Here is a 23,941-nt window from a genome sequence, read left to right as displayed (position 1 = left end):
AAGCAATTCATAAAAAGAGAATGGAATCTCCCTCCACGTTAAACGATGGGGAAAAAAGAGAAGACAAAACAATCTCCGCCAAAATGACTAGCCAAATATTTATTATCTTGCACGTCAAAGCATTTAACATAACAACAGTCAAAGTCACAGGCTGCCCGAAGTGAAAAACAAAGTTACTAATAATGTACAGGCTACTTTAATGGCCTTGAACACGCAACATGGTCAGCATTTGGACTGACCATCTGTCTACCATCCTTACTCAGAGAAGGGGTTGCTACCGTATTCTTCCCAGTTCTGACTGGATCCTTACTCAGCGACTACAGAGGCAGTGAGAGTGATGGGTGGGCACCTGATTCACACATGAACTGGCCCCTCCTTGTAGCCATAGGCCCCTTGAATCAGTTGGGCCCTTTGAGGTGACGTGAGTTTGGGGCTTGTGATGCGTCTGGTCTGGCTGAGCAGGGCAAGAGCTACACACGCTAGGGATGTGGGAGTTTGTGTGTGTGTGTGTGGAAGGGTTGGGGGGGAGGGGGGTAGATGGAAACAGTGCACATGGCTTCCATGGGTTGAGTGACACATGGAAAATACAGTTATGAAGTTTACTCTTTTCCAATATGTATTTTGAGTAAAAGGGTGGCCTTAACCTTAAGGGATACTGATGTAAGAACACACACACACAAACACACACTCCCGGTCCACCCTCACACATGCACAAACACAGGCATATCAAAACAAAGAACAGTTTATTACCATGAGACAGCATATGGGGCGTAGAAATCCCCTGATTGTGTATGTATGTGTGTGTGTGTGTGGAAGAAGCTTGTCATGGAGCCACCGGCTTTCGGAAACAGTTTTTCAAGCTGTCTGGATTCCCTACGCCGTCACACACAGCTGTGCAGCAGAACGTCCCCCCCCCCGCCTCACTCTCCACCCGCTGCCTCTCCTCAGCTCTCCTCTCTCTCTCTCCCTCTCCCTCTCCCTAATCCTCCAATCTGAGACAGTGAGCCTACGCTAGTGTTGGGGCAGCGCAGGCCTTTCCATCAGTCCTGGCCTATCCTTCCACTGTGTCTACTGTAAAGTGAAGCCATCTCAGTAAGGTCACCATCACCAAAAGGGAAAAGCATTTAGCTGGTTGGAAAGATGGTTCATAATGCCCTCTTTGCCTTTCTCATTCTCCTCTCTGTATGCATTTGCATTACTTCAGCCCACACTTATCCCAGACAAACCATATACCCCATCCACCAATTTCCTTATTAGGCATTAATAGCAAATCTCAGGACAGAAAGTGTTTGTTTTTGTTTGTCAAGAAGATTTACCTATCCGTCCAGGGTGACTCACGTGGCTTACATTTTGTAAGACAGCTGCATATTTACCAAAGAAGCAATTTCAGACTAAAGACTATCGGGTAAAAAGCCCGTTTCACAAGCCAACACACCAAGACCCTGTCCAAGTTATGTACCGAACACTGCTTATAAATAAACATGCTGAGAAACATTCATAAAGATGTTTTCCCATTCGGGTGGTGTCTGTTCAGTGAAAAATAGCCAGCCAGACACACATTAGGCATGCCTCTCACTTTTCCAACATAGTGGGAGTCTGAAAATACACAGTGTCAATTTAGGTCAGGTGTACCCTAACCGGTATTAACGTGCACAGACTGCAAAATATAATCAAGTCTAGTATACACAAATGGCCAATGGGCCAGGATACACTGGACATATAAACATACTGACGCCTCAGAATAACAGCTAATACAGTTGGCAAAAAGGAATAGTTTTTTTTCTTATTCCATTAACACAGAGGGTGCCACTTACACCAGTTGGTCTTAAAGTTTTAACACAGTCAATGTACTTTTCCACACAGCGAGGCTCATAAAGAGTATTGAGTTGGCCCCAGAGCAGGGCTCTAAAGTACAAACATTTTGGTCACACATGCTCCTAAATATTTTGCTGTTTGACTTGGAATTTGAATTTGGAAGCACCGGTGTGCTTTTGGGCAACTGTTTCAGCGTGCCCTAGAGACGGAGACTTGTGAACATTGTGGTTGCACCATTACTATAGAGAAAACTGCTTGGGTCTAGCCTAAACTGTTCAAAAGTTGTGACCCTTATTATTACACTATGTTGCAGCTGAATGCATCATTGGCGGGCCGCATTTAACATTCACAAACCATGTCAAATCAAATCAAATCAAATCAAATCAAATTTTATTTGTCACATACACATGGTTAGCAGATGTTAATGCGAGTGTAGCGAAATGCTTGTGCTTCTAGTTCCGACAATGCAGTAATAACGAGCAAGTAATCTAACTAACAATTCCAAAAAAAACTACTGTCATACACAGTGTAAGGGGATAAAGAATATGTACATAAGGATATATGAATGAGTGATGGTACAGAGCAGCATAGGCAAGATACAGTAGATGATATCGAGTACAGTATATACATATGAGATAAGTATGTAAACCAAGTGGCATAGTTAAAGTGGCTAGTGATACATGTATTACATAAGGATGCAGTCGATGATATAGAGTACAGTATCAACGTATGCATATGAGATGAACAATGTAGGGTAAGTAACATTATATAAGGTAGCATTGTTTAAAGTGGCTAGTGATATATTTACATCATTTCCCATCGATTCCCATGATTAAAGTGGCTGGAGTAGAGTCAGTGTCATTGACAGTGTGTTGGCAGTAGCCACTCAATGTTAGTGGTGGCTGTTTAACAGTCTGATGGCCTTGAGATAGAAGCTGTTTTTCAGTCTCTCGGTCCCAGCTTTGATGCACCTGTACTGACCTCGCCTTCTGGATGGCAGCGGGGTGAACAGGCAGTGGCTCGGGTGGTTGATGTCCTTGATGATCTTTATGGCCTTCCTGTAGCATCGGGTGGTGTAGGTGTCCTGGAGGGCAGGTAGTTTGCCCCCGGTGATGCGTTGTGCAGACCTCACTACCCTCTGGAGAGCCTTACGGTTGAGGGCGGTGCAGTTGCCATACCAGGCGGTGATACAGCCCGCCAGGATGCTCTCGATTGTGCATCTGTAGAAGTTTGTGAGTGCTTTTGGTGACAAGCCGAATTTCTTCAGCCTCCTGAGGTTGAAGAGGCGCTGCTGCGCCTTCCTCACGATGCTGTCTGTGTGAGTGGACCAATCCAGTTTGTCTGTGATGTGTATGCCGAGGAACTTAAAACTTGCTACCCTCTCCACTACTGTTCCATCGATGTGGATGGGGGTGTTCCCTCTGCTGTTTCCTGAAGTCCACAATCATCTCCTTAGTTTTGTTGACGTTGAGTGTGAGGTTATTTTCCTGACACCACACTCCGAGGGCCCTCACCTCCTCCCTGTAGGCCGTCTCGTCGTTGTTGGTAATCAAGCCTACCACTGTTGTGTCGTCCGCAAACTTGATGATTGAGTTGGAGGCGTGCATGGCCACGCAGTCGTGGGTGAACAGGGAGTACAGGAGAGGGCTCAGAACGCACCCTTGTGGGGCCCCAGTGTTGAGGATCAGCGGGGAGGAGATGTTGTTGCCTACCCTCACCACCTGGGGGCGGCCCGTCAGGAAGTCCAGTACAGGGCGGGGTCGAGACCCAGGGTCTCGAGCTTGATGACGAGCTTGGAGGGTACTATGGTGTTGAATGCCGAGCTGTAGTCGATGAACAGCATTCTCACATAGGTATTCCTCTTGTCCAGATGGGTTAGGGCAGTGTGCAGTGTGGTTGAGATTGCATCGTCTGTGGACCTATTTGGGCGGTAAGCAAATTGGAGTGGGTCAAGGGTGTCAGGTAGGGTGGAGGTGATATGGTCCTTGACTAGTCTCTCAAAGCACTTCATGATGACGGATGTGAGTGCTACGGGCGGTAGTCGTTTAGCTCAGTTACCTTAGCTTTCTTGGGAACAGGAACAATGGTGGCCCTCTTGAAGCATGTGGGAACAGCAGACTGGTATAGGGATTGATTGAATATGTCCGTGAACACACCGGCCAGCTGGTCTGCGCATGCTCTGAGGGCGCGGCTGGGGATGCCGTCTGGGCCTGCAGCCTTGCGAGGGTTAACACGTTTAAATGTCTTACTCACTTCGGCTGCAGTGAAGGAGAGACCGCATGTTTCCGTTGCAGGCCGTGTCAGTGGCACTGTATTGTCCTCAAAGCGGGCAAAAAGTTATTTAGTCTGCCTGGGAGCAAGACATCCTGGTCCGTGACTGGGCTGGGTTTCTTCCTGTAGTCCGTGATTGACTGTAGACCCTGCCACATACCTCTTGTGTCTGAGCCGTTGAATTGAGATTCTACTTTGTCTCTGTACTGGCGCTTAGCTTGTTTGATAGCCTTGCGGAGGGAATAGCTGCACTGTTTGTATTCAGCCATGTTACCAGACACCTTGCCCTGATTAAAAGCAGTGGTTCGTGCCTTCAGTTTCATTTGTCGTGGACAGTTCTGAAACGACGTGCGGGCCGTTAGCGCCTTGTTCAGTCATGTTACCTCATTAGCTAGCTAGCTAACAACCTTGTAACTTTACCAGTGGATCCAAACATTTGGGGGGCACAAAAAGAATAGAAAAGTTTCCTCAGGAGATCAATGATCATGGCAATGAATGGAGAGATACACATGGCGAGGCAGGGCATAACATGACAAAGCCCCTGAGTAGGGTAAATCCGTAAGGTACTCCCATTACTCCAATGCTAAAATTGCCTACTCTACTCATAACAAGACAACGACTGAATTCTTTTTTTTTTTTATCATTCTATAAACATTTTGGATATGCATGGTTGTTCGTTTTTTAACATACATCCATGTCGTCTTAATCAACAAACTACCTCATACCTAAAAATACTTTCATTCTAAACGTAAAAATGTTAGCATGAACAGATAGAATGTATATCGTGATTGTCAGCCAAAGAGACGATTCCAACTGACTGGTTCCTCGATACATTGTGTGTTTGAAACACTTCCTCACCTTTCAAGTCGCTAAAACGTGTTTGTATCTAACTATCTATGTGTATTGCATAAGGCTTGCTAGTTAGCTTGTAGTAAGGACTAGTGAGCTGTATCCGTCCAAATAACAGCTATAATATTCTTCTGCATTTGGATATTTTTGCAAACCTGGAGATTCCACCAAGTAGGTTTATATATCGCAGGCTAATATGGGCCATTTGGTAGGATTTGACTCCCCTGCTGGTCTCCGACAAGTTGAAAGGACATATAGGCAAGCCAACAATCATCAACTTTTCTAAATACCAAGGCCTGTTCAAGGGCAGGCAAAGAATGGAAGTAGTTCCGTGACATCTAAGACTAGCAAATTAGATTGAGGTTAACTTCTCTTGCTAGCCAGCCAGCTAATGTCAGCTAACCTGAAATAAAAAGCTAGGAGTAAACAAACAGTGATGTATAATGCAACAACTTTATTAGCTTTACTGTCAGTGTTAGCAGGTCGGGTAACAAATTAGAAAGGCAGAATAAGTATCATGCAAATCATTTGTTGTTGTGACAGCCAAATATGTTAATAATGATACGTGAGGCTGCTGAAAACGTTAATTGAACATCAAAAAAGTGTAGTAGTTTGCTTAGGACGCTGCCAAAAGTTAGGCTAATTACATGAGAGTAGTGGGAGTATCCTACGGCTGTAACGTAAACTCACCCCATTCCGTACAAATGTGCGCAACCGCAACATTCAAACGAGGCTACAAAGAAAACTAATGGGACTGTAGAGACTTTGTTGACTTCATAATCAGAGGTTTGAACTAGGTTTCTATTAAAGAGTTGATCGACATGGTAATGGCTCTATAGTATTGGAGAAAAGTTGAAAAAAACTGACCCTCCGTTACATTGTGATGTGTCATGTCGTAACGTACAGCATGCAGAAACTATTTCTGTCTTACAATCTCTCTCTACCAGGATTAGCACTTCTCTCATCGTTTAAAAACAAGAAATGGACAGTGACGGGGGTAAGGGGGGGATACCTAGTCATTTTTTGCGTCATCATTTGCATGCGATCATCATTCTCAAAGTTGCTGTTTACTTCTAAGATCACTTTAGCATCGCCCTAAAAACCCGATTCAAATTCGACACAAACCTTCAAATAGGTATGTAATGACACATTATATAAACTCTTTATAGTGTTTTATTGACATTTTAGAGGCGATAAGGTGATAAGTTGGACAGATCGAGTGAAAAAAGCAATTTTCCCACACATCTCTCCTTCTCACTATCACGCATTAGTTTCGCTTCCCCACCCGCCATTTAAAAACAGACCCAACGGGGCTCATTGCCTGCTTGAATTATGCAGAAACGGGCAGTGTTTAGGTCATGCAATTGATTCTGTTGGAAAGGGGAGAAATTGTGCTTTACAATGATATTGACATTACAGTTGACCTGGAAGTATTACGTTTTTGGGGCGTTAAAATAAGGGCTATTGTACGGACCAAGGCGATGTACGAGTTTACGTTACTCTACTCAGGGGCGCCAGGTGTATCTATGAGGGATTCCTATGGCCTCACGTACAATGTTGCTGACATTCTTAAAGAGACACTGTGTCAAGTGTACAATTGTCAATGCAATGCATCTCAATAGGATCAAAGCTTTTGACACAATGTAAAACCCTAATATTCAAAAAATAACTTTGTAATTTCAATAACAGGTATTTGTATCAACATTTTAGGTTTTAAAATAAAACCAGTTTTTACAGGGTTACATATTCGTTTTTTAGTGCACAACAATGTCCTTCAAAAGGACCTAGAATTAATACAGTATAGCAGGGGCGCAACTTTCATTGGGGACCCCCCCCACCTACTATTTATATCTTTGACAACTTTTGCTTTTACTTGACTACATTCCTAAAGAAAATAATGTACTTTTTACTCCATATGTTTTCCCTGGCATATCTACTGCCTCTGATCGGGCGGACTCAATAAACACAAATGCTTCATTTGTAAATTATGTCTGAGTGTTGGCTATCTGTAAATAAAAATACAATAAAAATTGTGCTCTCTGATTTGCTAAACATACGCACTTTGAAATTATTTATACTTTTGATACTTAAGTATATTTTTGCCAATACATTTACTCTTGATACTTAAGTATATTTAAAACCAAATACTTTTAGACTTTTACTCAAGTAGTATTTTACTGGGGGACTTTCACTTAAGGTACAGTTGAAGTTGGAAGTTTACATACACATAGGTTGGAGTCATTAAAACAAATTTTTCAACCAATCCACAAATTTCTTGTTAACAAACTATAGTTTTGGCAAGACGGTTAGGACATCTACTTTGTGCATGACACAAGTAATTTTTCCAAAAACTGTTTACAGACAGATTATTTTACTTATTATTCACTGTATCACAATTTCAGCGGGTAAGAAGTTTACATACACCAAGTGGACTGTGCCTTCAAACAGCTTGTAAAATTCCAGAAAAAGATGTCATGGCTTTAGAAGCTTCTGATAGGCTAATTGAAATCATTTGAGTCAATTGGATGTGTACCTGTGGATGTATTGCAAGGGCTACCTTCAAACTCAGTGCCTCTTTGCTTGACATCATGGGAAAATCAAAAGAAATCAGGCAAGACCTCAGAGAAAAATGGTAGACCACCACAAGTCTGGTTCATCCTTGGGAGCAATTTCCAAATGCCTGAAGGTACCACACACATCTCTACAAACAACAGTATGCAGGAATAAACACCATGGGACCACTCAGCCATCATACCGCTAAGGAAGGAGACGCGTTCTGTCTCCTAGAGATGAACGTACCTTGGTGCGAGAAGTGCAAATCAATCCCAGAACAACAGCAAAGGACCTTGTGAAGATGCTGGAGGAAACAGGCACAAAATCATCTATATCCACAGTAAAATGAGTTCTATATTGACATAACATGAAAGGCCACTCTGCAAGGAAGAAGCCACTGCTCCAAAACCACCATAATAAAGCCAGACTACGGTTTGCAACTGCACATGGGGACAAAGATCGTACTTTTAGGAGAAATGTCCTCTGGTCTGATGAAACAAAAATATAATTGTTTGGCCATAATGACCATCGTTATGTTTGGAGGAAAAGCTGCAAGCTGAAAAACACCATCCCAACTGTGAAGCACGGGGGTGGCAGCATCATGATGTGGGGGTGCTTTCCTGCAGGAGGGACTGGTGCACTTCACAAAATAGATGGCATCATGAGGCAGTAAAATTATCTGGATATATTGAAGCAACATCTCAAGACATCAGTCAGGAAGTTAAAGCTTGGTCGCAAATGGGTCTTCCAAATGTACAATGACCCTAAGCACACTTCCAAAGTTGGTGCAAAATGGCTTAAGGACAACAAAGTCAAGGTATTGAGGTGGCCATCACAACGCCCTGACCTCAATCCCATATAATTTTTGTTGGCAGAATTGAAAAAGCGTGTGCGAGCAAGGAGGCCTACAAACCTGACTCAGTTACACCAGCCCTGTCAGGAGGAATGGGCCAAAATTCACCCAACTTATTTTGGGAAGCTGTGGAAGTTAAACAATTTAAAGGCGGTGTTACCGAATACTAATTAAGTGTATGTAAACTTCTGACCCACTGGGAATGTGATGAAATAAATCAAATCTTAAATAAATAATTCTCTCTACTATTATTCTGAAATTTCACATTCTTAAAATAAAGTGGTGATCCTAACTGCCCTAAGACAGGGAATTTGAATTTGGATTAAATTTCAGGAATTGTGAGTTTAAATGTATTTGGCTAAGGTGTATGTAAACTTCCCACTTCAACTGTATCTTTACTTTTACTCAAGTATGATAATTGGCTACTTGTTCCACCACTGATATTCATTAATTAATTCAAGTTGATCCAAGGGACCTTTACTGAGGCTGAACCTACTCACACTGCGCATCTTGCTTCAACGAACCTCTGCTTCACACTCACACGCAACATGCTCTCCCATTCTTTGTCGAGCTCTCTCTTCTCATGTTTGTCTCTTTCAGGATGGAAAGCCACTTTAATCATGGGAATTGATGGGAAATGATGTAAATATATCACTAGCCACTTTAAACAATGCTACCTTATATAATGTTACTTACCCTACATTGTTCATCTCATATGCATACGTTGATACTGTACTCTATATCATCGACTGCATCCTTATGTAATACATGTATCACTAGCCACTTTAACTATGCCACTTGGTTTACATACTTATCTCATATGTATATACTGTACTCGATATCATCTACTGTATCTTGCCTATGCTGCTCTGTACCATCACTCATTCATATATCCTTATGTACATATTCTTTATCCCCTTACACTGTGTATGACAGTAGTTTTTTTGGGGGGGAATTGTTAGTTAGATTACCTGCTCGTTATTACTGCATTGTCGGAACTAGAAGCACAAGCATTTCGCTACACTCGCATTAACATCTGCTAACCATGTGTATGTGACAAATAAAATTTGATTTGATTTTGATTGGAAAGATCGCCTGGTCCCAGATCTTTGTGCTGTAGAGCCTATGGTCATGCCAGCAGCCATAGGAGTTCGCTATACAGCACAAACAGAACTGGTATCAGAAAAATGGAGAGACGTGGGAGACTTGCAAAAGCACCAGGCACAGTGACGGTCAAACCTGAGCCATGAGCTCTCTGGTGCTCCTGGGGGAGGGGGAGGGGGGGGGGGGGGGGGGTAGTTATGCCTCACTGGAGGAGCACACATCTGGTGAAAGACTTGCTCATCACTTTCTCAGGGTGAATAACACCCCTCCAACCCTCCGCCCCCACTCTCTGCATTTGTTGGGGATTTGATTTTAATGGGGTCTGCTCTGTTCCCCCATCGCGATGGTGAGGGATGGCATAACTTGAATGTTGCTGTTCTCCCGGCATCCTTTTCCCGGTTATTTCTTCCCCGGCGTGGAGACAGAGCGAACCCATCCATCACACACGGCCGTGGCCCCTTTGTGCCATCGCACACGTAATGAGCATAATACTAAAGATAATCATAATCATCATCAAACTCGATACTTTATCTACTCTTTCTTGTACACTAAAAAGTGTTACAGGACGTAACTAGAACTGATACCTTACCTCCCACATAACCTGCTGTCTTCCCCTGCTCTCACACATACATACATACATACACGCAATCCGTCTCACCAGCGTCCTCCTCTCAGCAGCAGGGTGTCACACACAGGCAGCTGCAGCTGCTGGCTGGCTTGAGGACCTCCTGTCTTTTGCTGTGTGACATGATACGGCCACCGCTGCTCTGCCAGTCCATCACTGTCCCGCGGAGACTTAGTTGGGGGAAGACTTTTCCAGATACTCTGAGGCAGTACATTTTTCAGGCGTGGAATGACGTGCTAGCTTCACCTATTACGTGTTTCATAAAGTTACTGAGGTCCTGCAGCGACAGCTCAGAGTGGAAGGAAGTGACCCCTGACCTTAACGAGAGAGAGTGGCGGACAGCAGCCAAACTGCAAAAGAGAGAGAGTCGGGGGCAAGTGAAGGAGGTCAAGAGAGGGGGAGAGGAAACATAAAGTAGAAAAGAATGACAAAGATAAATGGAAAAACATCAGAGTATGTGGGTGAATGTACATCATATGTCCACAAGAGGGAGTAAGAGAGTACATATTCTCTAGGACATCTACAGTGGATCCTTGATTTAGTTTACAAGATAGATATAACAATACCCCCTGCAGAGTATGATATATATCGCAGGCTGTAATGTGTAATGTAGCACTAAAAGCATAACATTTTTCACCTGCACACAATGTTCCACATAGTCTATAGCTGCTTAGAGGTCTAGAACTACAATTCATGTCAATGCAGTATATGTAATCAAAGTCTTTGACCATTTGAATCAAAACAGCCATTATGGTGCATACTGTAAGCTCCTGAAGTGCTCCAAAAATTGTTTGCAGATAACATCAGTAAACATGAACAATTCAGAAGCTAATTTGATTATAACACAAGATGGTGAGTGATCGTAAGCCAGTCACAATCCAGAGCTGTTATAATAGCAAGTTCATTTCTATTGATCAAGTTCAATGTCATATTTCGTAATGCACTCGGGATGACTTTGCATGACTTGGAGTTCATTTTTGGATACACTGACGACTCACACTAGCCTCCTGCTTTGCCTTTGATGATGTAATGTCGAAGAGTCACGGAGAATCCCAGCCGTCTGACCTCAACTCATTAAAACAGGAAGTTAACCCGTAGTCACTTCCTGGTGAATCGGCAGACTGGGCCTGAGGAAAAACAGAACCAAATCATCCCATCCACGTCAAACTGAGGAGAAATACATGGAAAACAATGACACAACATGGGTAATAGTGGGTTTGACGCATTGTGGAGTTTTTGTGTTTTGATTGGTGTTTACCAGTGACCACAAATTCTGCATTTAAGGTGACCACAAGTCCTTTAAACAAAATCCTAATATTGTATACTATCTAGCCATTGTAACCAGACAACTTAATCATGCCCATCTTCAAAATGAGTTGAATGTTTGTACTGTAAGAGTTTCAACTTTTAACATAGTCTAAATACATGTACACAAGCCATATCAGAACTTCTTACTGTACATCACTGCAAACAAATGTCGACATTTATAATAGAAATAATTCAACAACCATTTGTTCGAATTTAACAGAAGTGAATTTAACAGAGCAAGTTGAGGTTGGCAGCAACAAGAGATAAAGCAACAAGATAAAATAACATTTGAAGTGCAAATAATTTGCCACTAAAGCACTTTCAAATGTTTGCAAGCCTTCCACTGTGAGACACAGTACAATCCAAAATAAATAAATAAAGGCAAAGTTAGTGAAACACATGAGTCAGAAGTAGTGAGATAGTAAAGGGTGGGATCAGGAGGAAGGGGAGGGAGGAGGAAGGTATAATTACGGTAAGACACAGGGAGAAGTACAGAGGGAGAGAGAGAAAGAGAGAGAGAAACAGCAAAGACAGAGCCCTGCCCACTCTCACAAAACCATTCAACTTGAGCACAGAGAGCACTCCCAGACCTCTACAGAGAACTCCACTTCCCTGGGGTAACCTTCTGAAGACGATTGCCCTTCCCACACAAAACTTCCCAAAGGACCAGCCATCCTCTCCGCTCCAGCACTGGCAAGACCATCTTCTGTCCACACATCTCCTTCTCCATCCATCTCTCATTTTTCAATACAAGGATTATAATTTTTTGTTCTCACTTTTCCTTCAGTTTAAGGTGTCACTTTTTAAAAACTTTTAGTCCAAGTCTTAGTATTTATTTGTCCAGAGTTTTTAAGTATACTTTGTCTGGAGGATTTCCCCCCACCCCTCTTTTGGCAGGAGGACCTACACTTTTTCCGCCAATCATCATTTCGCCTGCCAGTTGGTGCGTGCTGAGTTGCTCTTAGTTGTCCGGACAGCAGACCTCGTCTCATCAAGGATGTCTCCTCTGACCCTGCTGAGTGGGATTCTTCTGCTCTTTACCCATAGCTGCGCCGGTGGCAGCTCTTTGCCCATGGCGGACTCCTTAGCGATGGGTGGTGGCCAGACGCCACCACAAACCCAGTCCCAATCCCAGCTGGCACCGGAGGTCACCAACTGCCCGTCATGTGCCCTGGCACGGCTAAACGAGGAGGAGGACGGCGGCAAAACCGACGTGGTGGAGGCGGTGAAGAGGCACATTCTCAACATGCTGCACCTGCAGGCACGGCCCAACGTCACGCATCCGGTGCCCCGCGCTGCTCTGCTCAATGCCATCCGCAAGCTGCATGTGGGACGCGTGGCCGAGGACGGCAGCGTCCAGATTGAGGACGAGGGCCACGGGCGTCTCGACCCCGCTGACATGGCCGAGACGACTGAGATCATTACCTTTGCAGAGGCTGGTGAGTGCCACAGGTGTGTGTGGTGGGGTGATTGTGTGTGCGTGTGTGAGAGAGAGATAGAGTGATAGAAAGGACAACAGAAAGTGTTATCTAAGGAGCCTTGCTAAACGCTACAAAGGCTACAGGACTGAAACACAGTTTGGCAGGTTTGCAGACCTAATTCTTTGAGAGGAGGGGGGTAGTGTCTACCTGCTTAATTCCACCTGTGCGATAGAACAGTTGAACCTGTTGACTCTACCCAGAGAGGTGCTTGCATCCTCCCCTTCCCCTGCCACCCCTCCCTTAAGGTCCTTAATGACCTCCTGCTGATTTAAAGAATACCAATTATCTGCTTAGAAATCCCCCAGGCTTGAGTCCCTCAGCTGTGAAGTTATTCAGAGTAGTGCGGTCGCCGGGAGACCAAGCGAGCGCTTTGCTCAGAAACAGTAGAGCGAGAGCGAGTGAAAAAGCGAGAAAGAGAGTTATTGAAAGAAAGGCTCCTCAGGTTAAACAAAAAATAACTATTATCCAGTTACTGCCTCTACTCCGTTTTTCTTCTTCCAAGACGGGTTTAAAGATGGCTGTTGACTGTGGAGTGATGCGTTCAAAGGTGCTGTCAAGCGTGTGATGTGTAGAGAGATCTGGGTCTGCTCTGCCTCAGATAGTCCAGGAGGGGGAAATGGGATATAGAAAAAGCTGAACTGTGTCAGCGAAAGAACATTGTTCCTTTTTCCTTGCAATGCAAACTGTGACTGTCATTGAAGGTGCAGAATGTTTAATGGTACAGTATTTTGGAAAGGGTCAGAGACAGGGTTATTGGATTCATAAATACAGCACTGTATAATTGGCAAGGTGATTTTGAGTGGTCTTGGGTCTATGTCGCAGCAGGGGGAGAGAGAGGAGTGCTTGACTGAGAGTGTAAAGGATGTACACTCCAAGTCATGACTGACATTTGCAGTGAGTTCAGGAGCCTCTCTTCACTAAGACTTGACAGACTAAATTTAGCGAATCCCACTGCAGTACTTACACTCACACAGTGTGTGTTTAAAACCAATACTTAGACTTGAATGAGAATTTCCTCCCTTGTGTGATGTCAAGTTGTTGTTCCTGTTATGTGGTAAAAAAAAAAAAACCCTGAGGTACAAGCAAAGAATTCTAGGAAAACTATGTACATTTTCAAAGTAGGCTCTTCTAGTATAGTGGTAGTTAAATAGCTTTCATTTAGGAATTCTAGAAATGTTTATTCTAGAATGTGTTTTACAGTAAACTTAGAAAGAGTTGTCAAGTTGCTATAACATGGCAGTGAAAGCAACACTTTGCAATTCAGAAATTTGGAGAAAAACGTGTTAGAATAATTTTACATTGATTGATTCATGTATTGAGGTTATGTGAGTCATGAGGTTATGTGAGTCATGAGGTTATGTGAGTCATGAGGTTGAGGAAACAAAGCCGAGTCAAAAAATACTTTCCTTACCTTCCTTTTCTTACCTTCCTTTCCTTACCTTCCTTTCCTTACCTTCCTTTTCTTACCTTCCTTTCCTTACCTTCCTTTCCTTACCTTCCTTTCCTTACCTTCCTTTTCTTACCTTCCTTTCCTTACCTTCCTTTCCTTACCTTCCTTTCCTTACCTTCCTTTCCTTACCTTCCTTTTCTTACCTTCCTTTCCTTACCTTCCTTTCCTTACCTTCCTTTCCTTACCTTCCTTTTCTTACCTTCCTTTCCTTACCTTCCTTTTCTTACCTTCCTTTCCTTACCTTCCTTTTCTTACCTTCCTTTCCTTCCTTACCTTTCCTTACCTTCCTTTTCTTACCTTCCTTTCCTTACCTTCCTTTCCTTACCTTCCTTTTCTTACCTTCCTTTCCTTACCTTCCTTTCCTTACCTTCCTTTCCTTACCTTCCTTTTCTTACCTTCCTTTCCTTACCTTCCTTTCCTTACCTTCCTTTCCTTACCTTCCTTTTCTTACCTTCCTTTCCTTACCTTCCTTTCCTTACCTTCCTTTCCTTTACCTTCCTTTCCTTACCTTCCTTTTCTTACCTTCCTTTCCTTACCTTCCTTTCCTTACCTTCCTTTCCTTACCTTCCTTTTCTTACCTTCCTTTCCTTACCTTCCTTTCCTTACCTTCCTTTCCTTTACCTTCCTTTTCTTACCTTCCTTTCCTTACCTTCCTTGCAGTAGAATATGTTATGCTGCTCATTACTGAAGCCAGGTTCCCTCCCTGACATTTTCAACAGCATACACTTCAAAGAACAGTTGAACCATTTAGGAATACCTGAGTCAGGGAGTACAAATTTGAGCCAGTTCGCTACAGGAGGAAAATAATCCTGCAGTTAATCCTGCAGTAACAGGAAATGTGAGTTATGATGTGGATTACAATTCATGGAAGATTTTTTTGTGGGGGTTGATGCATTTTTTTGTAGGGCAAATCAAGCTTGACATTTTAAAGTGGAAATAAAGCAACAAAAAAGTGATCAAATTATGATCCTACATCTGTATGCCACCATAAATACCATGTCTCGAGTTCACATCAATTCAACAGACAGACAAAACATTATTACACCAAAGCCTTAGCATAAATCAGCAAGCCGACAAAAAGATATGCAACATTTCCAATTGAAAATATAGTTCCAACAGTGACATTTTGTTAATTTTTTCTGTTCTGCTTATGCCTACATTTCTCACTGATACATCTCTTAGCAAGGCTTTACCATGCTATGCCCATACACACTACATGGGGATACAGTCTGGTTCGTATCCCTAGAGTGCATCATTTGCCCATACTGTGTCCCTAGTTATACAAATATTGTCTGCAAACTATTCCTCAATAAGTTGAATTAAACTGGATGCAGTCACAGCTAATACGTTGAGACCAAATGTTTAATCATTAACCTATTTCAAAGCCCAAGTGATCAGCCTGTGAGTAGTAAATCATTCTATGAAGTCCATTTGGGACGAGAAATTGATGTGGCCTGACTTTAGTTACATAATCTTTATTCAGAGTAGTTTTGACATGAGTGAGCTACTCAAGAAATCTTTCAGATTTCTGTGTGGGTCACCATTGGGTTCCACATTCACGTTCTCTGTACTTGATTGCTTAAATATAAAAACCATAACATTCCCGTTTGAAATGAATAGGCATTTGAATGAACTTTAGATTAAAAAGTAAGAGTGGACTCCCCACACTTCCGATTGGGGGTCTTTCATAATAATAAAAAAAACATGTAAATAACTAGGGTTAACCGTGCAGTAGGGGTGTTCTGCTGCATATAATTGCTTCATTCAACGGAATATGGACCTCAATAATTATTTTGGGCTGTTGGGACAGTCTCCCATGAAAAAACCTTGCTCACTGGGGGGGAAAGTGTTGAATACTTAGTAGTGCCAATTTCCTCCACAGTCTGCATTCACTCTCCCTTTCAACCCACCTACCCGTGGAGGACAGCAATTAATTAAACACATCATTAGTAAAATTCCAATGTCCACATTTATCTTCCGGTCACAGTGTATCTCTCACTGCACCGCATTCTCCGGCCATGTTGATTAGGCTACATAGACTACAGGTGTTTTGGCTTAGAGATAAGCATTAGACAGAAGATTTTTAACATGTCGATTTGTATGAGAAAACAGCTCTCCTCTGCCTATTAAGTGTAAGTTAACTAATTGTTCCAATAAAATGGCCCCCTCGGTCATGTATTTTGTGTATTCAGCACAGTTATCAACCTCAAGGATTTGAGAGGCTGACATTGACTTGGTCACATTCCACATCAGTTACAAAAGAGTGGCTCCCTTCACATGCCTCTCCAATAATATTTCATTTACTTTTAGATTATGGTCCAAAATGGCATACAATGGCACATTCTTGTACTGTAGCCTAAATTGGCATTTATAACCTTGAGTCTCTTGTTTGGCTTGTCAACCTGCATGGTTGAGAGGTTTAACTACTGTTTAACTACTGTTAGATATTGTGTCATCCATGGCCGGGGGGGGTTATTATTATTTTCATTTTTCATTATTATTTTTCATTTTGCCGGGGGAGCTGCACCCTTAGCCCCCCCTACTTCCCACATCTATGGTCTCATCTCTCCCTTGGGAACAGTATACAGATGTAGGATCTTCATTTTAGCCAGTCTATAAGACAATTGCAATACATCAAGTCTGAAATTTCAAATACACTACAAGTTTAACATTTACTGCATTGAAAAAAAAGTTATCCTGCAACATAGTGATCAAATTAAGATCCTATATCTGTATATGAAATTAATGAACCATCAGTGCTGCTCAAAGCAGAACACAAAAAAAGCATTGCCCCAAAGACATATTGAAGGAAAAAGGAAAATTCTCAAAGGTTTTTTTTCCCTCAATGCTGTCACTACCATTCATTATTGTGCTAGTTGCTAGCAGTCAGAGCAATAAAACATGTTTAGAAATGTGAGGCCAAAGCCCTTTATAAGAGCCTAGGCGTGACATGGCCGACATGGTCTCTTTTCTGATGTCTCCAAATTATGATTATGCTGCCAAGGCCTACTCCAAAAGCGCGTCAAGAAAATGTCCCGACTCTAAGACAGGCAAAACGTTGATTCAAGAGACGGTTCTAGTTCCTTTATCGAAGTCCAGCCAAACAGAAATGATTAATAAAGCAGCTAAATAGAGACAGAGTGTCTCCCAGTCTTCAAAGGTTATAGTGTTTCTCCCAAACTTTTCTCATTGGTCTTGGGAGTGCCTTGACCTGTGATGCCTTGGCCTGCTGTGCCTCAGAGCGAATGCTTCCTGGGTTTGGGTGTCTAATTGTGTGTACAGGGTCATAAATGAAGCCCACCGCTGGTTCGTCTCCTTCCAAAGAGGCCAGCACAGATTATTTTTTGCAAGTGAGATAGTGGAGCACCAGATGGCAAGGCTGAGAGTCCAGAGAAGCAAGTGAAAGGGTCTACTTGACTGATTGCACAACTGACCTTTGCGATTCCTGTGGTCAGTCGGTGGTCAGTTGATCAACTCAGCCAAGATGGAATGTTAGTTTGACTTTTTCCAAAGGGTTACGATTTACAAATCCGTGCATCAACCTAAGTAACATAATTTTAAAAAAAATCAGTTTTGTTTTTGCATGGGCTGTGTCTCAATCCACCACATCTGCTTATGCCGGCCTTCCAAACCTGCGGTGGAAGGTGGCCGAGCTTCAGCAATGTTTGGAGAGCTCTTGTACAAATAACCCAGTGTTCTATGAATGGCATTAGGATATACATCCCAAAAATTGGTCTTCTCATGAAAACGTTAGCGTCTGAACGGTTTGGCCTAAAAACTAATATGACAACTATATGTTTTGCTCTCGACCCCCACAAGTGTCCTAGGACTTGTCTGAAGGTAACCTGGTTCCAGTAAAAAAAAAAGAATGGAAGTCTGGAGGTTTTGTGCCAACAAAGAAAGCGAAATATGTGTCCAGAAAACAAAAAATATTTCCAGAGCTTTCCTATATCTCCTAGATATAGGAGAGACACTTCAAAACCTTATTCCTTATGATACATTTTTTTGACTGTCTTTTTTGCCCTTTATGAATGTGCTATTCAATGAGCCAAGGCTTAGACTTGTAACCTGTAATAGTGTTTAGGGAATGCTATTGGAATGACTTCAGGTACACATGAGATAGCCTCCAACATTTTTTACAAGTTTATTATAAGACAATTGCAATGCATGTTTTAGAGGCATTCTTAAAATGTAACTGATTCAATTTGTTGGTGGGTGACAACATCTAACGTATATCCTAATGGCATTCATAGAACACTGGGTTATTTGTACAAGAGCTCTCCAAACATTGCTGTCATTGTCATTAGAACATACCAGGAACATTCCTGGAGCATCTTGAGAGCCACATATGGCTGTTAGAGCAGGCAAGTACGAAATTGAAGAGCGATCCACTTGGGAGGAATGAGATGATTGGCACGTTCAGAGAAAAATGCAAATACAATTCTGTGAACAACGTTACATTTTTCAAGAAATACATTTAGCCTTTTACTTATCAAGATGATCATTCATATAATTCAGATATTTACAAATAAAATGTGGTTATACCTGATGCTGTCCAGGAGACATTAAGCCATAATCTTTCAGTGCTTGATCTATCAAACCAGAACTCTTAAAAAATTGCAGCTGCCAAGAGGCAAATGTGAAAAAAAGTACTCTGTTTAGTCTGCTCTGAAAGTAGGTCTACTAGTGGACTTTGAGTTGGCAGGTATTAAAGCTGCTATCTCCACCGCAACTTGCAGTTCACCTCAGGTTGCAAAAAAATCTGATAAAATGACACAGATTGTATAGGATTGAGTTCATGTGAATTTCTAGGCATTCCTCAAATTAGGCAGTACACCTTTATAAAACAATTTCCATTTCTCTTAAATTGGTAAACAAGATATGCCTCAATAGTGTGTTATAGTGGCATCTTTCTGGCTGTTAGGTTTTTTCATGGAAATGATGCCTCAGGAGTGGCTGTGGGAGTATTAGAATTCCATGAAATATGACTGGAACCTCAAGGATCAAAAAGTTCAAAGGCCATTATTCCCTCCAAATGTTAACTGGATAAAGAGTGGGATTATTGGACACATTCATTAGGAGAGTACTTGGATAGAAGAGAAACCCCCCCACTTATACTCCTCTAAGCTTTCAGGTATTTCGTGCCCATCCCTCACTCCATCTCCTTTTTTTGAAGACAAGCAAAGGGGGAGGTAGGAATGTGTCAATGTTATTTTCTATCTTTGTGTGTGCGACAGCTGCGCAAACTGTCCTTCTTGTCAGCACAATTGGTGTTTATTGTTCAGGGATTACTGTACCTCTCTTTAGTCTTTTCCCCCTTCTTTTCTCACAAATGTTTTCAGGGACCATGTTGAGCAGCGGTGTACTCAAATGTACTTCCAAGGGCGGGTTTTCTTTGGGTTAGGGCCCCCTTTGGTTTGTACAGCTTAGGAAACTCCAACGCAAGTCCCATTCTTTCGCCCCAGTGCAGGATTAAGAAGGAACAATGGACGGAGCCACCGCTGGCAAACGCCCATTATTTTTAGGCTGCGTTTGTGATGCAGCGGCTGTGTTTGGACAGATGGGTATGGTCTGTGGACACACGCACAAAAACACACACACACAGAGAACTGTCGCCATTGTTGTTGCAACCAAATGTGGGCTAAACAAACAGAAAGCATTGATGATGACCTCCATGGAAGTACTGGGAATACTTTGGGGCTCATTGGGATTTCTTAGAGGGAGAGTCTACAATGACAAATGCTGTCCAACTCAAGCGACATTTGTGTAGTTAAATAAAACAGACCCATCTAATAATGACATCACAGCCACTGTGGACATGTAGCTCATCAACAACACGCAGTGTCTGTCCACAAAAAGAGAGGAAAGGAATATCTTACTCTGAGCACACAGAGCCAAAGTTAACAGCCAGAAAGTGAGCTTTACAGTATGTGCTGTTGAGACATCACTTTGTAAAGATTTGCCTATGTAAATGCAAGGGATTAGCCTAGACGTTCTAAATGATCTGTTAGAAGAAGCTTTCCAGAGGCTTGCTCCATGCCTTTGCTTAGGGCCATGGACATGAGCCAGTTTTGATCCAGAGCTGAGAGATTTGAGCTCCAGTACACCAGCAGGCCTCCCATAGTGACACTAGTGAAGACACGTTGCCACATCACAAGTGAATTCACATCTGCCTGTGAAAAGGGTACTTCTTATGGGTAATAACTGACATCCTTCAACCTCTTACTGTACATTTCTGAAAGACTTGCCACTGGCTATTGTGTGCTGCCATAATGATCACCAGTAAAGGTGACACAAAGTTTGTTTTGCCATGTTGTGGTTTTTAAACCACAAAATTATATTCTGTGATGGGTTTGTTAAGTATGTCATGGACAGTCCTCTTGTGTTGTGTCATGCCATGTGCTTGCTCGTGCTTGTGAATGAGTGTGTGTGTGTGTGTGTGTGTGTTTGTGTGTGTGTGTGTGTGTGTGTGTGTGTGTGTGTGTGTGTGTGTGTGTGTGTGTGTGTGTGCAGTGAGTGACTGTGTACATGTCACAAAACATATTTGCATGTTGTACCCAAAATGTAAATTTTGACTCTCTCCTGTAAATACTTTTCACTTTGTTGTTAGCATTGCACATAACACATTCATTTCCAAATGACGTCCCCACATTTTCTGATTTATTGAACCAAAAAAGTTAATTGAAAAAAAAACAGACCAGAACTTTACTGTGTGTGAAGTCATGTCAAGCAAGGCAATGCTAATGATACGTGCGCCATGCCTAAAATTACTCTGTCCCATTGATGTGGCCCTATCACACCCCATCAGACTCAGATGTGGCCGTTGCAGTTCAAGGACCAGGCAGCAAAGCCTTCACTTACACTTATATGAGCTCAGACTTTATTACAGAGTTTTACTAATCTAATTCTCCGATCCTCTCTCTACTTCTCCTCTGTAGGCGACTCCCAGGGCGCGGTCAACTTCCTCATCTCCAAGGAGGGCGGCGAGATGTCTCTGGTGGAGCAGGCTAATGTATGGATCTTCCTCCGGCTAGCCAAGACCAACCGTAGCCGTGCCAAGGTCACTATCCGCCTGCTGCAGCAGCACCGTGGTGGAGACGGCCGTGAGGAGACGGCGCCGGTGCCGTTGGCTGAGAAGGTGGTGGACACGCGACGCAGCGGCTGGCACACTTTTCCAGTCTCGGCCAGCGTCCAGGCCCTGCTGAAGCGCGGCGGCAGTACACTCAGTTTGAGGGTCTCCTGCCCGCTGTGTGCCAATGCTGGCGCCACGCCCATCCTGGTGTCGGCCAGCAGCGGCCAGGAGCGGGAGCAGTCCCACCGGCCCTTCCTGATGGCAGTGGTGCAGCAGGGTGAGGGCGGTGAGCCACGGCGGCGCCGCAAGCGGGGCCTGGAGTGCGACGGCAAGGTGAGTGCCTGCTGCAAGCGCCAGTTCTACGTCAATTTCAAGGACATTGGCTGGAGTGACTGGATCATAGCGCCAGGGGGCTACCACGCCAACTACTGCGAAGGTGACTGCCCCAGCCACGTGGCCAGCATTACAGGCTCCTCGCTGTCCTTCCACTCCACTGTCATCAACCACTACCGCATACGGGGCTACGCACCCTTCCAGAACATCAAGTCGTGCTGCGTGCCGACACGGCTACGCGCCATGTCCATGCTCTACTACAACGAGGAGCAGAAGATCGTCAAAAAGGATATCCAGAACATGGTCGTAGAGGAGTGTGGCTGCTCCTAAAAGCCTAGCAGAACTAGAGGGGCTGGGAGGTTGGTCTCATGCCCAGAGAGAAAGAACTAAATGAAAGAAGAGGAGATAGATGAAGGAAGGAGAATGCATTGAGTCACTGTTCTTCTCCCCTTCTCCCTTTATCTCTCGCTCTCTCTTCAGCGCATGACACTTGTCAAGACCGACTCCTTTTTGGACTTGATGACTGGCTTGTTCTCCGGTCGTCGGCAAGTCCAGGGGGTATCTACAACTCAGAGAAGTCTCTGCGGCACTTTCAGAAAAAAAAAGAAAATAATATTTAATATATTTTTGTTACAAAACAAAGAGAGTGAGGTGAGAGGATATTTATGTGACCCAGATACAGTGTAGTTGCTCCTTTAATGCACTGCAAGACGAGAGACCATGCGAATGAGGTGCCTGAAAAATCTCAAAACTATGCAACTTGTCAAGTATTACGATTTGTATTTTTATTTTGCCTGTTTCATTTTCTCAATTGTTTACTTTTTCAAAACATAAAAAAGGAAAACTTTTTAAAACTATGTTTTACGTTTGTTTTTAGTGTGCCTGTGTTTGTGTGTGTGTGTTGAGAGATACTTGAAAGAAACAAGTTTGACCAGATGCTGGAACCAAACATTTCTCTATGTATAATTGTTATAATTTTTGTTATTGATAATAATATTATTGTTTATTGTTTTTAAAAACGTTACGAACGTTTTCAGTTTGCACTATACCAACATTCTGATCAGCCTAGTCACAAATATAAATGGTATTCTAAAAGAGGTTAAAAAGCACTTATGAATGGACAAATCAATAGAGCACATGAGTTTAAAACATTTCGAGAACACGTAGACACGTTTATGACTACAGCATTTTTTTGACCACACCAAAGAGTTTGTGTGAGCGTTGCCAACCGTCATTGTGAGGCTGTTAGCAATCACTTCACAAAGACGTCCAGGCCAGCCTTAGCATAGCCTAGCATCAGTGCCCAAACATTCCTTCAGCTCCTGCACATAAACGTAATTTCCCATAATGCTTCACTCTGACCTATGTTTTTCACACATTACTATGTTGTTGGAGAGTGTATTATTAATGTAACTGAAAAAAAAGCACTTGTGTAGGCCAATGTTGTCGTGTTTTGGAGGATAATGAATGTGTCCATTGAATTTGGAAATATCCTGAAGATCTAGTTAAAACAGTTTAATATTTCCAAATATCTCACCAAATATTGGAAGGTCCCATCTTACAACAAGTAAAACAAATTGTTTGGAGGGTTGGTTTCTTTCGATGTCTGAAATTAAGCAATTCGAAACTTAGTAACACTTTATTTTACTGCCCACTGTTTACCGGGTAGTTATTTAGAAATTGCCTTATCAATACATAGTCATTACACTTCAGCTTCCTTGAGATTCATTGACACAAGCTTCACAATATACCATTTGGTACTAGATACAGCAGATACCAGTTGTATTGAATTCTATTTCAATGCTGATAGTGTTGAAGTACTGTCCAAGAAAGTATCCATTGCACATAGATTATTGGTTAATGCCATGCAAAGTATACACATTTAAAATGGGATGTCAAATAAAGTGTTACCGATAGAAGCACAATGTATCTTACATTGTGCATTGATGCATACAAAAATATTAATAGAGAAAACATTTTAAAAAAGAAGAAAAAAAATGTGGTTGTATTTGTTTTCATTTTATTTTATTAATACAAAATAATTGACACTGAAACAAGTGGAATAAAATAATATTTTATTCTGTATATATGGAAATCCAGATACCAATATGTTGCATTTTTTTGTTGTACAAATCAAAAACGTGCTTGTGGCTAAGTTTTCTATCTAATTTATTTTAAAGTATTTTTGTTTTGTTTCGCTTCACCATTAAAGTTAAAAGGATGTACA

At 42.5% G+C, this 23,941-nt stretch overlaps 1 protein-coding gene across 1 annotated transcript; it reads left to right on the top strand.

Moving 5' to 3' along the window:
• The first annotated feature begins 11,859 nt into the window (after nucleotides 1–11,859).
• Nucleotides 11,860–23,941, top strand: inhbaa (inhibin subunit beta Aa). Its single transcript, XM_024393144.2, has 2 exons — nucleotides 11,860–12,817; nucleotides 21,248–23,941. Exons 1-2 carry the CDS (start codon nucleotides 12,376–12,378, stop codon nucleotides 22,042–22,044), a joined length of 1,239 nt encoding a protein of 412 aa, XP_024248912.1. The 5' UTR covers nucleotides 11,860–12,375; the 3' UTR covers nucleotides 22,045–23,941.

This window comes from Oncorhynchus tshawytscha, linkage group LG29, assembly GCF_018296145.1.
Source record: "Oncorhynchus tshawytscha isolate Ot180627B linkage group LG29, Otsh_v2.0, whole genome shotgun sequence".
NCBI classification, from domain to species: Eukaryota; Metazoa; Chordata; class Actinopteri; order Salmoniformes; family Salmonidae; genus Oncorhynchus; species Oncorhynchus tshawytscha.
The sequence above is the reverse complement of the archived record's forward strand: the minus strand, read 5'-3'. Positions and strand labels throughout refer to the sequence as shown.